We start from the raw sequence: 15,706 nt of genomic DNA on the forward strand, positions 1-15,706 counted from the left end.
GAAGAACCCCTTGAGGATCACCCAAAGGAGCCCCCAAAGGTAAGGACTTAGACACCGGCAACAAGCGCAACAAGAAGAGCGAGGGTGAGCGGGACCCGAAGTTTCTCTGCCTCCCCGTGGGCCCTGAACACCCCTGGTGGGGGGGGGGGGGGCAGAGGGGGACGCCTGAAGGTGGGGGGGGAGCCAGAATACAAACTCAATTCACCAGAATTGAAAAACTGACAATAGTTGCCACACACGCTACTGAACCCCAAACAGAACTCCCGGGGTTTCCAGGAGGGTGTCTGGTCGGAGGGTCATCATTCGGGAGACCTCCTCGCAAATCAGACTCCCCGCTATGTGTGCGAACATCTCTAGCCAAAGGGATGAAGTCATGTCCAGACACGGATTTACAAATCAAACAGTGAAACCTAAGCAATGGACAAAAGACCCAAGGATCTGTCTCTTAGAGTCTTTCCCTCTCAAAGGTGCTTCGCTAAGAACAGAGCTCTGCCAGGGAAGCCAAATGGAACAGGAGGCGCCCCTAACCACTGACCAGAATTGCTTCCTTCCATAAACAGAGTGCTCAGTTTCTTGGTGCAAGAAAAAGGTGGTGCAGGTGGGGGAAAGGCTGTGGACTTGGGATCCTCGTACTTCCCATGCAGTCGGCCGCACGCAGATGATTTACAGGTTTCCCTGATTCTCATTCTAACACACAAAAAACGCATGCATCCCTGCACCCTCGATGCCCCCGTCGGCACTGGGAACATCCTGGCCCAGTGCATCCTTGGATCTATCCTTCATGCTACCACGCTGTACAATGAGGCTGTCAGGGAATTAAGTGAGCTCATATATGTGAGCCACACGGAACGGTGCTCCATGTATCAGAGGCACACAGGAATCTAGGATACTATCATGGCTCTTTTCTCCGAGGACTGCCATGGGAAGTTTCTCAGCCCAGGCCACACAGCAGAAAGGCCACATGGGGTCTGAGCTCCAAGCCCTCTGCCTCCAAATCCCCTCTCCTGGTGCTGCACGGCCACACCACACTGGGAACCGAGAGCCGGGAACTGGGGTTCTGGTTCTGGGTTCCTGTTCTGCCCTTGACCGCGTAGGCAGCATCGAGCTTAGGAAGCTGCCTATTCTCTCAACAGAAGGGCTCATGTCCAGGAGTCCCCATATCCCTTCCAGTTCCACCGCTAGAGGATTTCAGGGCAACCCCACTACCTTCCAATCAACCTTTTTCTGCCTTTTTGAGATTCAGAGCATTTGAACCTAATATCCACCCTCTTTCCAGACTCCGGGGTCGGTCCCAATGCGGGGCAGTGCTGACTGGCCCACGGAAGTGGTGTGGGGATGGTGAGTTCTGGAATGGGACAGCAGAACCGGACGCAGGGATGGAGGTAGTCACTGTACGAAAGCCAAAGGAGGGATCCCTGGGTGGCTCAGTTGGTTAAGCAGCTGCCTTCAGCTCGGGTCATGATCCCAGCGTCCTGGGATCGAGTCCCACATCGGGCTCCTTGCTCAGTGGGGAGCCTGCTTCTCCCTCTGCCTCTGTCTGCCATTCTGTCTGCCTGTGCTCGCTCTCTCTCCCTCTCTCTCTCTGAGAAATAAATAAAATCTTAAAAAAAAAAAAAAAAAAAGAAAGCCAAAGGGACTGCACTGGCACAAGACGGGGGAGTGCCCTGTGTACCTGGCTGGCATAAAAATGCCCAATGATCTTGACGATGACCTGGTCATTCTCATCCGGAGTCTGGTCTCTTGGCACCACCACCTCGGCCGCTGTCAAATTCTGCAACTCATTTACCTGGGCGGGGTGGGGGGCAGAGAGCAGCTTAGGGTGCTTTCCGGAAAGCACAGAAGGGGGCTGGAGGGAGGGGCAGAAGCCAAGTCCCGAGCAGGTAAATGGAGGACCCGGGAACCGGGCCAGGGAGGAGAATTAGGTAAAGGAGCAAGTGGGGGTCCTCAGGTCCTACGGGGTAGGGGAGGAGGAGGCCAGGGCAGAGCTGTGCGGTGTGGGCACTGCGACGTAGCACGTCCATCCCTGGCCCTCCAGGCTCACCGTTTTGCCACCTTTGCCAATGACTCTGCCAGCAGCGGACGCCGGCACCCGGATGTGGGTCTCTAGCTTCACTTCCTCCTTGGGACCAAAGAAGTTCTCCTCCTTGAGTTTTCCATAGATTCTTCCCTGAGCCTGAGAGGAGGAGGTCCTTATGAACCAGCGGGTCCCACACGACAGAAGGGAAAGCAAAGGACCGCCCGACCGGAGCCCCCAAGGTGCACCCGGATCCCCTTTCGTCCCACAGGCCCGGCTCAACCATTTACACCAGGGGATGCGAAAATGGCCCATGAGCAGCGACCTGTTCCTTCTGCTTCCTTGTAATGCTGGAGAGCCCGGGTACAGTAGCTGAACACATACTTCCAGGGACAATTCAGAAGCTACAAACCCCTGCAGGCTCTGGGAGGATCATGAACAAGGCAGCTGATCAAGTCAGCCAGAGGACAGGCTGCTGGAGAGCCCCCACAGCCTCCAGAGTGTCCCCGGTTCTCTAGCCCTGCCTACGTCAGGAGGAGCCAACGGGTTGCTCTCTGACTCTGTGACCACCAGTGCAGGGACCCGGCAAAGCAGCAGGACATAAAGAAAGAAAGGAGAGGAGGGAATTGGGCATCAAAGATCTTCCTAAGGGAAATCGGACACAAGAAAGAAGCCCTCAGCATTCCTTCTGTCCCAGACTTCTGTTCACCTTCAGAAGTAAAGAGCAAAGAAGTCAACAGAAATGGAGTCTGATGCCAAACTGACAGTCAGCACCGCAGTGCTGCCCTCGGGTCCCCCCAGCTGGCTCAGTCAGCAGGACAGGAGACTCTTCCTCTCAGGGTTGTGGCTGCAAGCCCCACGCTAGGTGTAGGGGTTACTTAAATAAATAAAAACTTTAAAATAAAGTGTTATGTAGGGGCGCCTAGGTGGCTCAGTGGGCTAAGCCTCTGCCTTCAGCTCAGGTCATGATCTCAACGTCCTAAGATCGAGCCCCGCGTCAGGCTCTCTGCTCAGCAGAAAGCCTACTTCCTCCTCTCTCTCTGCCTGCTTGTGATCTCTGTCTGTCAAATAAATAAAATCTTTTTTAAAAAAGCAGGGGGTGCTCCTGGGTGGCTCAGTGGATTAAACCTCTGCCTCCGGCTCAGGTCATGATCCCAGGTCCTGGGATAGAGCTTTGTATCGGGCTCTCTGCTCAGCATGGAGCCTGCTTTATGCCCACCCCCCAACCCCTGCTCTGCCTGCTACTTGTGATCTCTACCCGTCAAATAAATAAAATCTTTAAAAACTAAATGAATAGGGGCACCTGGGTGGCTCAGTGGGTTAAAGCCTCTGCCTTCAGCTCAGGTCATGATCCCAGGGTCCTGGGATCGAGCCCCACATCGGGCTCTCTGCTCGGCGGGAAGCCTGCTTCCTCCTCTCTCTCTCTCTCTCTGCCTGCCTCTCTGCCTACTTATGATCTCTGTCTGTCAAATAAATAAATAAAATCTTTTAAAATAAATAAATAAATAAATAAAAATTAAAAAATAAAAACTAAATGAATAAAAATAAAAATGAAATGAAAAGATGAAGGTGTTCTGCAGATTTCCATTCCCACCCAACCTCAATTCCTTCCCTTAGAAAAACAAAGATGAGAACCTTAAATTGGGCTTCTGGGGGTCCAGTGATGATGACCATACGAACTTTGGAGTCAGGAGTTTCAGGAGGAGCAATCTAGAAAGGAAAGAACTGGTCAAAGAGGTGCCCCCTACCTTCACCGAGCTCCCCACCGCCACCTCAATTCCACCACCTACTTCCGAGGGCCAGGAGAAGCAAGAACAAAGACCCTGAGCCCCAAGGGCACTGCCCCTGCACCAAAAATGTGATAAGGACGTGTGCGTGTTGTGTGTGCGCCAGGGACAGTCCCTAAGCAGGGCCTCCCCACCGCCCACCCTATCAGCTCCCTGGGGAGGCTTCCGTGGGGTCCCGCTCAGAGTGGGGGCACAGACAAAATGCCCACGGCAAGGAGGGCAGGGACCACACCGGCAGAAAAGAATCCCTGTGTCTGACCAAGTCCTAAAGGGGTCCCTAAAAGGGACCACCGACACTACTGGATTTAGGCTTGTGAAGCTTAGCTCTGTTTAGCTCGTGTCTCCTCTCTGCACCAGACCCCGGCCAAGGAAGGCGTAAAGACAGCTGGCACCTGCCGCAACCACTGAGCGCCAGGCACTGGCCAAGCGGGGGACCCCCGACTGCCTCACTTTGTGGCGCTCGGACTGGGACTGCAGTCACAAGGGATCGGGGGCTGAGGCTCCAGGGCTGGGGGCTGAACCCATGTCAGTCCATGCCAGAACCTAAGCTCTCCTCCCAAGCTGCAACTCCGCCTGCTCCCTCCCCCAGGAGCCTGGGAGCCCCAAAGGCCCAGGGCAAGGTCAAATGCAAAGGGGACAGGGACAAGCAGAGAAAGAAGCCACCCAAGAGCGGCCCCATGGGGCATCCAGGAAGAAAGGCTGACGGGGTGGAAGCAGAGCGCTCCCCTCTTCCCAGGACCTGGAAGGAGGCAGAGCAGGTCACCTTAATGGAGGCGCTGGCGAAGCGCGAGAGCTGTTTGATGTGCTGTCCCTTCTTCCCGATGATGGCCCCCACCGCCTGCGCTGGGATGAACACCTGCACCGTCTCCTGCTCCGGGGCCTGCTGCCGGGGCAGGGCGTGTTATCACCGGGGGCAGGGCACGGCCTAGCGCCCTTCCACCCCCCAGGCAAACGTCCTCAAAGAGAAGGAGCCAGACGCTGGGCGGCCAACATGGGCGACCCGCGCCGGGGCTCTCCCCGGGGCCAAAAGGGACAAGGGACAGTGCTGCCAGTGGCCAGTGCACATGGCTGGAAACACTGCACAAGAGGGGCATCCCAGACCTCCCTTCCCTCCTCCCTCTCTGCAGGCTCCTGCAGGGGACTTGACCCTAAGGGAGGCTGTGGAAGGGCCCACAGGGCCCCCCATCAGGAAATCTTGTACCTACCATAAAGGAGCTGTAGGGAGCAGCCCCAGTGACGCTGCTGGGAGGTGGCGGGACCGCGCTGGACGAAGCTGGAAAAAGACCTACGGCCGCCAGGTTCAGGCCGGGTATGAGATGTGACTGCAGCTGGAGAAGGAAGGTGAGGAGGGAAGAGGTCAGCTCGTGCTGCAGGGCCCAGCTGAACCCACAGAGCAGTGCTGGGGTTGAGGGGGTGCAAACACAGCAGAACTGGGTGCTTCTGCACAAAGCCTTCCTGCCCTTCTGGCTCTCGAACGCGCGCGCGCGGGCACACACACACACACACATACACACACACACACGGCGTGGGGCTGTGAGCAATGGGACATGACCGCTGGATCAAGAACCAGCAACACCAACCAGAAGGGTCAACCAGACCCTCAGATGTCCCACCTCCCTGGTGCCTTATTCCACTAACCCTGCCTGCACCGGAAAATTCCCACGAGAAGGCACAGCAAGGACAGATCTCCATTAGACCTCCAGGGCTCACCTGTTTTCCTGTACCCCACATGCTCACTCTCCTTTTAAAAAAATCGGCTGAGGGACACCTGGGTGGCTCAGTCGGTTGACTGTCTGCCTTTGGCTCAGGTCATGATCCTGGGATCCTGGGATCAAGTCCCACATCAGGCTCTCTGCTAAGCAGGGAGCATGCTTCTCCCTCTCCCTCCGCCACTCATCCTCATTCTCAAAAATAAAGTCTTTAAAAATGAACAAATGAATGAAAACTTAATTTTAAAAAATCAGGGATGCCGGGGCGCCAGGGTGGCTCAGTGGGTTAAAGCCTCTGCCTTCAGCTCAGGTCATGATCCCAGGGTTCTGGGATCAAGCCCCGCATCAGGCTCTCTGCTAGGCAGGGAGCCTGCTTCCTCCTCTCTCTCTCTGCCTGCTTCTCTGCCTACTTGTGATCTGTCTGTCAAATAAATAGGTAAAATCTTAAAAAATAATAAAAATAAAAATAAAAAAAATTTAAAAATCAGGGATGCCTTCGGCTTGGGTCATGATCCCAGGGCCCTGGGATGGAGCCCCACATCGGGCTCTCTGCTCTGCAGGAGGCCTGTTCTCCCTCTCCTACCTCCCTTGCTTGTGTTCCCTCTCTCACTGTGTCTCTGTTGAAAAAATAAATAAAATCCTTTAAAAAAAAAAAGTTAAAAAATCAGATGAGGGGGGCGCCTGGGTGGCTCAGTGGATTAAGCCACTGCCTTCGGCTCAGGTCATGATCTCAGTGTCCTGGGATCAAGCCCCGCATCGGGCCCTCTGCTCAGCAGGGAGCCTGCTTCCCCCTCTGTCTCTGCCTGCCTCTCTGCCTACTTGTGATCTCTCTCTCTGTCAAATAAAATAAATAAAATCTTTAAAAAAAAAAAAAAATCAGATGAGGAGTGCCTGGCTGGCTCAGATGTTAAGTGTACAACTCTGGACTTTGGCTCAGGTCATGATCTCAGAGTTGTGGGATCAAGCCCCACACTGGGATCCATACCCAATGCAGAATCTTCTTAGTCCCTGCCCCCCTCTCTCTGCTTCTTCCCCTGCTTGCCCTGGCTCTCCTGCCCTCTTTTATCTCTGGAATAAATAAGTAAAATCTTAAGAAACAAAGGAGATAAAAATTATGGTCACTCTCCTCACTGAAGGACCCACAACACCAATTTTATAGGAAGACCACAAACCTCAAAGCCCCTGATGAAACCCAACCCACACCTCAGGAATCAGATCAAGAATCTCTATTCATTAAACCTCAAAGATCTGGAGGACTGGAAATCCAAAGGTGTGTGGCCTGCCCACCCCACGTGCAGGACCCCTTCTTCTGTGCCGCAGGCCCAGAGTGTCAGGGGAAGCAGCGGCACCGGGCACTCACACTCATGGCGGCCACGTCGTTCTCATAGGCCTCCCGAACCTTCTTCATGATCTCCTGCTCAGCCCTGCAGCAGTTCTCGATGGCGCCCTTCACGGTGATGGTCCTCTCGGGATTATAGAGGGTGAGGTCCTGCAACCTGGCGGGACAGCAGGGCTGCGTCACCCTCCCACCAGCGAGAGGCCCCCGGCTGGGCACCAGCCCCAGACACAGTTCCTGTAGGTTGCGTCCCTGTCAGCAAACAGCTCCCCACGTCTCTGGCCTTCAGTCTGTCACTGCGGCAGGGCGGGGGCAAGCCAGGTACAGGGAGAGGAGAACACCCGACTGAAACCCCCCCGATTTGCGAGGAGCCCGATCACAGACCGCTTTTCAGCATCGGTAAAGCAAAGAGGACGCTCAGGACTGGAGGTTTCTCCAGTGGTTCTAAGCGACCCATCTCCTAGGCTTTCAGAACGGAGCGAGTCTGGGATGAAATGCCGAGGCACAGTGCTCACCTAAGAGGTAACTGGTCTGCCTGGCTCCGGTTCTCCCGGGAGGGGCGGGCCAGGACACAGGGGAGCACACACTTAATCCTCGGGAGTGGGGCCAGGGCCTGGCAAACACGCCTGAGACTGCCATCCCCCTCCCGGCCCCACCCCCAACCCTGCTGCAGGCTCTCCGAGATGCAGGCATCAGGCGTGATGGGCAGCCCAGAGGACGGAAGGATGTGCTCCAGCAACCCCAGCCCTCATAGAGATAACCAGTCTTTGCCACTTCACTGATCATGCTTCCCTAGGGCAGAAACTGCATCCAACTTACGGCCCCAGTATTAAGGCTCACTACCGACACACCGCCGCCCCCCAGCAGCCCCCTCACAGAGAGGTAACTGGGAGCCTTACGAGGAGATGGTGATCTTCGTCTCTGTGTCCTGCTCTACTTTCTTCAGATTGCGCCCTTCCTTGCCAATGAGACGCCCCACAAAGTTATTATGGGCCAGGATCTTCAGGGGAACCTCGTCAGCCCTTCGGAAGGAGGGAGAGACAAGAGCTGTTAAACAGGGGGGGCCACGCAAAGACTCGGTCAGCCCGCCACTGCAGACGTACGGTTTCCAGGACCAACCAACCACGGCACAAAACTACTTTTGAGGGGCACCTGGGTGGTTCAGTGGGTTAAGCCTCTGCCTTCAGCTCAGGTCCTGATCTCAGGGTCCTGAGATTGAGCCCCACATCGGGCTCTCTGCTCAGTAGGGAGCCTGCTTCCCTTCCTCTCTCTGCCTGCCTCTTTGCCTACTTGTGATCTCTGTCAAATAAATAAGTAAAATCTTAAAAAAAAAAAAAAACCTACTTTTGAAATGATTATGAAAATCAACAAATTGGTGGTTGCTTAGTTAGTGCTAGAGAAATGGGGAAGCGCGGACGAGACAACAAGGGGCACAGGGACTACCAGAGCAACAGCCGTGCTCATTATCCTAATTGGGGTGATCATTTCAGGGGCACGTGCATATTAATACTCATTCAACTGTTTACTATAAAATAGCCACCCCACAGCCCTTTCGGCCGGAACCGCCATCTTCCAGTAATTTGCCAAAATGACTAACACAAAGGGAAAGAGGAGAGGTACCCGGTACATGTTCTCTAGGCCTTTTAGAAAACATGGGGTTGTGCCTTTGGCCACATACATGCAAATCTACAAGAAAGGTGATGTTGTGGACATCAAGGGAATGGGCACTGTTCAAAAGAGAATGCCCCACAAATGTTACCATGGCAAAACTGGAAGAGTCTACAATGTTACTCAGCATGCTTTTGGTATTGTTGTAAACAAACAAGTTAAGGGCAAGATTCCTGCCAAGAGAATTAATGTCTGCATTGAGCATATTAAACATTCAAAGAGCCGAGATAGCTTCCTGAAGCGTCTCAAGGAAAATGACCAGAAAAAGAAGGAAGCCAAAGAGAAAGGTACTTGAGTTCAGCTGAAGCGCCAGAGAAGCACATTTCGTGAGAACCAATGGAAAAGAGCCTGAACTGCTGGAACCCATTCCCTATGAATTTATGGCATGATAAATAAAAAGAAAATAAAAGACCTCAAAAAAAGAAAAAAAAAAAAAAGCCACACCACAGAATTCCATGCTGCGTTAGAAAGAATGAGGCGGGTGATTAACTGCTGATCCATAAATGGGAAAAAAGCGAACAACAGAACACGTTCACTATGGTCCTATTTGTGCTGTAACACGTACAAGGGCCCACACACACCTGTGCATACGTACGTCCGTGGACCAACGTGCGCACACACGCCTGTAAATGCACAGAATCGCTAAGGGTACACAGGTGTAACTTGTAGGAAAAAGGACCTCATGTTTCAGTTTATGTCTTGTCTCCTCTCTATCTCCATATTCTTGCGAATAAAGTGTGTCAAAGCAGAGGAGGGCGGCCATCCTCTCCTCCTGAGAAAAGCTGAGTGAAAGCCTTACGTTTTGGTGTCCTTGGCTTCCTTGTGCATGATCTCCAAGATCATCTTACAGGCAGATGAGCAGCCCTCCGGGGTCGAGTGGACACTGATGGCCTTCTCCGCAGCACCTGCGTTCTCTTTCCTGTGCACGTCTATCCTGAGGACCACAAGGTCAAGGATGGTTAGGGGTCCCAGGTGAAACCCGGAGTCTTCTTCACCCTCCTGGCCACCTCTCCTCAACCCAAAGTCCAGAAACGGCTCTTAGAACAAGTTCAAGGGCAGAAGTGGGAAGAAAGGTTCAGGGGAACCTGGGCCAGCCCACTGAATGAGTGAGGAACGGCAGTGGCGTCTGGCATGGGAACACAGGGCTGGCAATCAGCAGCCCACAGGTCTGAAGCTGCATTTCCTCTTCAACACTGGGTGCCCCCCATGAAACAACTATAAAGGGAAGGCACACTGTTCCAAATTAAAAGTAAATAATTAAGGATGCGTTTGGAATAAGGACATGATGTGACCTGTTCTTTTCCAGAGTACCCTGATCAGCTATAAAGATTAGAAAAGAGGGGTCAAGTATATGCAAATTAAAAAAAAAAAGAAAGTCTGGGATGCCTTGGTGGCTCAGTCAGTTGAGCGGCTGCCTTCGGCTCGGGTCATGAGCCCAGGGTCCTGGGATCTAGTCCTACATCAGGCTCCTTGCTCCCTGCTTCTCCCTCTGCCTCTGCCTGCTTCTCTGCCTATTCGTGCTGACAAATAAATTAATACAATCTTTAAAAAAGAAAAAAAGTCCAGTTTTAAAAAAGAGATTAGGGGCGCCTGGGTGGCTCAGTGGGTTAAGCCGCTGCCTTCGGCTCAGGTCATGATCTCAGGGTCCTGGGATCGAGTCCCGCATCGGGCTCTTTGCTCGGCAGGGAGCCTGCTTCCCTCTCTCTCTCTCTCTGCCTGCCTCTCCACCTACTTGTGATTTCTCTCTGTCAAATAAATAAATAAAATCTTTAAAAAAAAATTAAAAAAAATAAAAAAGAGATTAGAGGGGTAGCAGTGGTGGAACAGGAGATGGGGCAGGATGGTGACCTATCACTGAGGGCTGGCTTTGGCCAGGCTGCCCGTCCTAGGGGCCACCAGCAGACTCTGTGGCTGACTCACCCAGATTCGGTCTGCCTGAGGACACTTCCTACAAGAAATTCTAGAATGCCTCCTACTAATAATGGTGTGTCCCAGCCACTGCCAGCAAATGGCATACCCCAGGTCCATTCAACCTCCCCAACAGCCCCCACCTTTCCAGGAGGCTGAAATTGGAGCAGTGACCATCCCCCTTCCCCAATGAAAAGGGAACACATTCCAGGAAACATTTCCTGAAAGGTGTATACTGAGACATGCCCAGTGTACAACCAGGAGGCACCCCAGCTCCCACAGCCCAGCAGCCAAAACTCACTTGGACTGGGTCTGTTTCGTGATGTTTCGTATGGTGGCCCCCTCCTTGCCGATGATCGCACCCACATACTGGGTGGGCACCAGGAGCCGCAGGGGGATATCCACTTGCTGCTGCTTGGCTGGGGCCCCCGCTGCCACAGGGGAGCCCTGGCGGGGCTGACCCCGAGAGCCAAAGCCGCCTCGACGCCCATTCTCAGGACCCTGTGCTATCTGCTCGTCAGGAATGTAGGAGACCTTCAAGGCGTGGTTCTCCAGCTGGTGGCCATTCAGCTTCATGATAGCTCTGAGGACAGAGGGAGAATCTACTGGTCTTTCCAGTCCACGCCAATCACACCAAAGGCCCTCCGTGTGTGAAGCACTCTGGGGTACAACTTGGAACACACTGAAAGCAAGGGAGATGACCACCTACCCGCCACTCCCACCTCCACCTCAGAGAATTGCCCAGTCTAAATGGCTGAAAGCATCAAAGGGAAACCTAAATAAGTTATTCTCAATGAATTTCGAATTAGATTAGTTCCAGCCAGAACTACGTATCACAGGTTACTCTAAGAACCACATGCGATTCGCGGTAAGTAAATAAATATAATAAACACATGATGAAAGAAGAGACTTGTTTTTACACCTGTTGAGTCTGAGCCTGGCACCTTCCATATCAGAGGAAACTGTTGCTTGAGGGGTGGGGGAGCTGGAGACAGAACGTCCTGCTTACAGTCTGGAAGTTGGAGTTAAAGCTATCTGGAATGTCTGAAAAATCAAGCTTCCTCCCATCCCACAGCAGCCGATGCAGGTCAGAAATGTTAACAAGGCAGCAACAGGCCGTGGGGAGTAAGCCAGGGTTGACATGACCTTTAGAGCCAGGCTAAGGAAGAGGCAACAGGGACGTCCAGAAAATTCTGAGCTCAAGAGCCACTTAAAAAAAATGCAGGCATGGGGCACCTGGGTGGCTCAGGGGGTTAAGCCTCTGCCTTTGGCTCGGGTCATGATCCCAAGGTCCTGGGATAGAGCTCCATGTCGGGCTCTCGGCTCAGCGGGGAGCCTGCTTCCCTCCCTCTCTCTGCCTATTTGTGGTCTCTGTTAAATTTAAAAAAAAAAAAAAAAGCGGGCAGAGCTCCTGGCAGGTTCAGTCAGTAGAGTGTGCTAACTCTTGATCTCGGGATCCTGCATTCAAGTACCACGTTGGGTGTAGAAATAACTTAAAAATAAACTTTAAGGGGTGCCTGGGTGGCTCAGTAGGTTAAGCCTCTACCTTCGGCTCGGGTCATGATCTCCGCGTCTTGGGATTGAGCCCCAAATCGGGCTCTCTGCTCAGCAGGGAGCCTGCTTCCCACCCCCACCGCCTGCCTCTCTGCCTACTTGTGATCTCTCTGTGTCAAATAAATAAAAAATAAAAAATAAAATAAATAAAATAAACTTTAAAACAAAATAAAGAAAAACAAAAGAAAATAGGATTTGAGGAAGCGGTGGAATCCATGTACCACCAGCAGGCTAGAGGCAGCATGCTGAAGGAACAGGAAAGCTGTCAAAAGCCCAATGGTGCAAAAAGCCCGTTAACAGGTCAGATATGAACAAGTAAATGCACAGACTGTACAAGTCCGTCAGTACCAGCAGGTGAGAAGTGTAACTGCTCAACCAAAGGTCTTAAGGAGCTAGAAAGCATGCGTGTGACCAGACGAACAGGACCCTTCAAGAGCAGAAACGGGGCTCATGGCATCACCCGCAAGAAAATGTCTGGCCACCCCCCCCCGCCCCGCCCACCCCCCCACCCCCCCCACATCCCCCACATCAGAACACTGTGAATCCCGCAGTTCCTCCTCATTAACACTAGATGGCGCCGTCAACACGGCAAAGGACCCTGCCAGGGCAACTAGACATCCCAGAGAAAGCCCACCTTTTCTCAGAGAGGATTTCCCACCTTTCCTGCGAAGGTCTCTCTGGGTCCTTTCCCGTCCATGATTTGCTATCAACCCTGATGAGTTTCTGAACCCTTGAGACCCGTGAACCAAAAAAAGTCTGTGACTGGCTGTCACCATAACAGAACCCAAGCAGGCACTCTTGCCTGCCTCCAGGTGCCCCATGAAGACCCTCCCCACCCCACTTTCCAGCCCACTCACTGCCTGGTCTGTTCCCGGTTGGAATAGGTGACATTCACCACCGCCGTCTCACTCTCGGTGTTCACTGGGGAAGCAAAACAGAGTCCAAGGTTAGAGCAACGCAATCTGGAGATGCCACCAATGAACTTCAAAGTGTCAAAAGCTCATCCTTCCAGGTTAGAAGACATTGAATGTGTTGGAAGAAGGAAAGACCTGAAAGACAAGGCAAGCTACCCACCCTCTGGAGAGGCCAGTCTCTCCAGAACTAGAAAATTCCAATTAACCTTTTTGCATTTTCCCATCCATGTCTTCCTCTAAATTTCCCCCTGGCCAGCACCTCCCAGCCCCCGACCCCACACTGGGCAACCAAATGGTGCGGTCAGCACAGCAGTTAGGCAGCAGGGAGAGCACTCACACCGGGTCTGGGATTTCCCGTTTATTCTTGGGAAGTTAAACTTTGTCAAAAATCCAAACACATGGGCGCCTTGATGGCTCAATGGGTTAAAGCCTCTGCTTTTGGCTCAGGTCATGATCCTGGGGTCCTGGGATTGAGCCCCACATCGGGCTCTCTGCTCAGCGGGAAGCCTGCTTCCCCCTCTCTGCCTACTTGTGACCTCTGTCAAATAAATGAATAAAATCTTTAAAAAATAAAAAAATCCACACACAGTAAGAACAGCAATTTACGGAAGCAAACATGGCAAACACGGTCTGTAAGCATATGGCAAAAAGACCCACTTCCGCTGCAGACCATCCTCAAGGACAGACAGACCACAAGTAAGCTATCATAAACTAAGCTAAACGGGCTAAGAGGAGTAGCTACTAGGGAACTGAGGGGTGGCAATTTCCTGACTCCGTCTTCCACACCTCTTGGTAGTGAAACCGTCTTCCACACCTCTTGGCAGTGAAAATGCACATTCTATCCATCATAAATAAATTCATGGTGCCTGCCATGAATCCCATCCAATCCTCTGTTCTTACCATGAAACCTCTTGGTCTTCATTCATTTGATTCTGCCATATACTCTTTCCTACAGGGAGAGACTGGGCTGGACAACAGAATTCCAGGCAATCTGAGGGCATGTTTCTTATTTTAAATTAGTAAAATTAACCTGTCTTGTGTCTGTCTTTTGATTCGGGGTTCCCTGGGCCAGCTTAGCCCTGGGGTGGAGGACAGTGACAAAAACCAAGCCTCTGTCCCACTCACCCGAGGATAACAAATGCTCAGCAGAGACCACTCTAAGCCCCTCTGGCCTTCATCCACAGAGCTCCCCGAGCTCAGGGGTGAATGAGGGAGAGTCCACAAGAACAATCTTGCCCATTAAACTGAAACACCATAATGAATGAAACTGACAAAGGCCCTGCCTTCTTGGAGCTTACATTCTAGCGGGAGCAGACAACACAAAGCACAATAAGCAAATTCTCTAGCCTATCAGAAGTTGATGAACGCCATGGAGAAATGTCAGTCAAGGTTAAAGGAGGTGGTGGGAAGAGATGCATTTTAAATAGAGTGGACAGGGGGTGCCTGGGTGGCTCAGTGGGTTAAAGCCTCTGCCTTCGGCTCAGGTCATGGTCTCATGGGCCTGGGATGGAGCCCCGCTCTCTGCTCGGCAGGGCGCCTGTTTCCCCCCTCTCTCTCTGCCTGCCTCTCTGCCTACTTGTGATCTCTGTCCGTCAAATAAATAAATAAAATCTTTTAAAAAATAAACAAACAGAGTAGACAGAAAGGACCTCACTTAGAAAGTGACACGAAAAGACTTTCTCTGTTGTCCAGCAAAATTAAACATTTCCTATTCTGTTCTCTCCAGGGAGCTGGTCTCCCCTCCTGATATGATGTGTTAGAGCTCCCCAGTGAGCCGTGGACAGATGTAAACTAGCTGGGCCTCGGGACCTCCCTCCCAGAGCAGCTCACGCTGAGGTTCCCAGCCAGCGGTCATTCTGGCTGTTTGTCCAGGAGTAACTCAGTCATTAGTCTAACGCACAAGCCATACGGGGCAATGGTTATCCGTGTGTCCAGCTGGGTCCCAGCATTTACGATAAAAAGGCAACCTACAGGATCAGAGCAGGAGAACACACTTGATGGACTCAGCACTTTACCTCTGCGCAGGCTGGTATTTTAATCTACAGAGATTTCTAGATTGCGCCTTTCCATAGAAAATGGAGATAAGCGCTTAAATCTCAACAGGGTGATTTCTTTACGTTTCTCAGAGAAATACAAACTCCAACTGTATCTTCTCGGAATGGCCAAGCTCTACCTTGTATCCATCCAGCCAAAATCATCCTTATTTTTGCTCGTTTCCTCTTAAAATTATTTATAACTTGAAGCAATGGAGAAACCTCAGAAATCTCAGACTTCTTAGTATTTCTTCTGAAATACTAAACGCACTCTTGAAACACTGCGCCCTGCCCATCGCCATGCACCCATTAATAAAATCTTTTTTTTTAATTGACCAGACATGTAGCAGACCATCAGAGCTTCTGCAAAGAGATAACCAATTACTATTCCAGCCAAATATTAAGAATCATGAAGCTTTTAAAATGCAGGAGCTGGGACACCTGGGTGGCTCAGTTGGTTAAGCGGCTGCCTTTGGCTCAGGTCATGATCCCAGCCTCCTGGGATCAAGTCCCACATCCGGCTCCTTGCTCAGCAGGGAGCCTGCTTCTCCCTCTGCCTCTGCCTGCCACTCTCTCTGCCTATGCGCTCGCGCTCTCTCTCTCTCTCTCTCTCTCTCTCTGTGTCAAATAAATAAATAAATAAAATCTTTAAAAAAAAAATGCAGGAGCTGCAGACTTACTTGGGCTGAGTGCCAATTTCCATGCCCATACTACTGCTCAACTCTTCAGACCTCTCTTTCGACCGTGACTGACCCCTAAGAGCCTGGGACCCCAGGCAGGAAA

The 15,706-nt window shown here is 52.0% G+C and overlaps 1 protein-coding gene and 1 pseudogene across 4 annotated transcripts in view; one reads left to right on the top strand and one right to left on the bottom strand.

The window, feature by feature from the left end:
* Window positions 1-15,706, bottom strand: part of IGF2BP1 (insulin like growth factor 2 mRNA binding protein 1) — a 48,985-nt gene that overhangs the window by 6,722 nt on the left and 26,557 nt on the right. For 2 of the 3 annotated variants that reach the window (XM_082704765.1, XM_082704767.1), the window contains exons 5-14: window positions 12,834-12,897; window positions 10,724-11,005; window positions 9,314-9,448; window positions 7,746-7,868; window positions 6,871-7,006; window positions 5,007-5,129; window positions 4,565-4,684; window positions 3,650-3,724; window positions 2,042-2,173; window positions 1,673-1,786 (exon numbers count right to left, since the gene is read on the bottom strand). In XM_082704765.1, the coding sequence (XP_082560891.1) occupies window positions 1,673-1,786; window positions 2,042-2,173; window positions 3,650-3,724; window positions 4,565-4,684; window positions 5,007-5,129; window positions 6,871-7,006; window positions 7,746-7,868; window positions 9,314-9,448; window positions 10,724-11,005; window positions 12,834-12,897 (1,304 nt within the window). The remainder of the gene's footprint in view (window positions 1-1,672; window positions 1,787-2,041; window positions 2,174-3,649; window positions 3,725-4,564; window positions 4,685-5,006; window positions 5,130-6,870; window positions 7,007-7,745; window positions 7,869-9,313; window positions 9,449-10,723; window positions 11,006-12,833; window positions 12,898-15,706) is intronic. The other variant, XM_082704766.1, reaches the window with a different exon arrangement.
* LOC309850639 (large ribosomal subunit protein eL21 pseudogene) lies at window positions 8,389-8,926 on the top strand (annotated as a pseudogene). The gene has a single exon. The product of its transcript is annotated as a large ribosomal subunit protein eL21 pseudogene (transcript).

Source organism: Mustela nivalis (genome assembly GCF_964662115.1).
Source record: "Mustela nivalis genome assembly, chromosome: 17".
In the NCBI taxonomy this organism is placed as follows: domain Eukaryota; kingdom Metazoa; phylum Chordata; class Mammalia; order Carnivora; family Mustelidae; genus Mustela; species Mustela nivalis.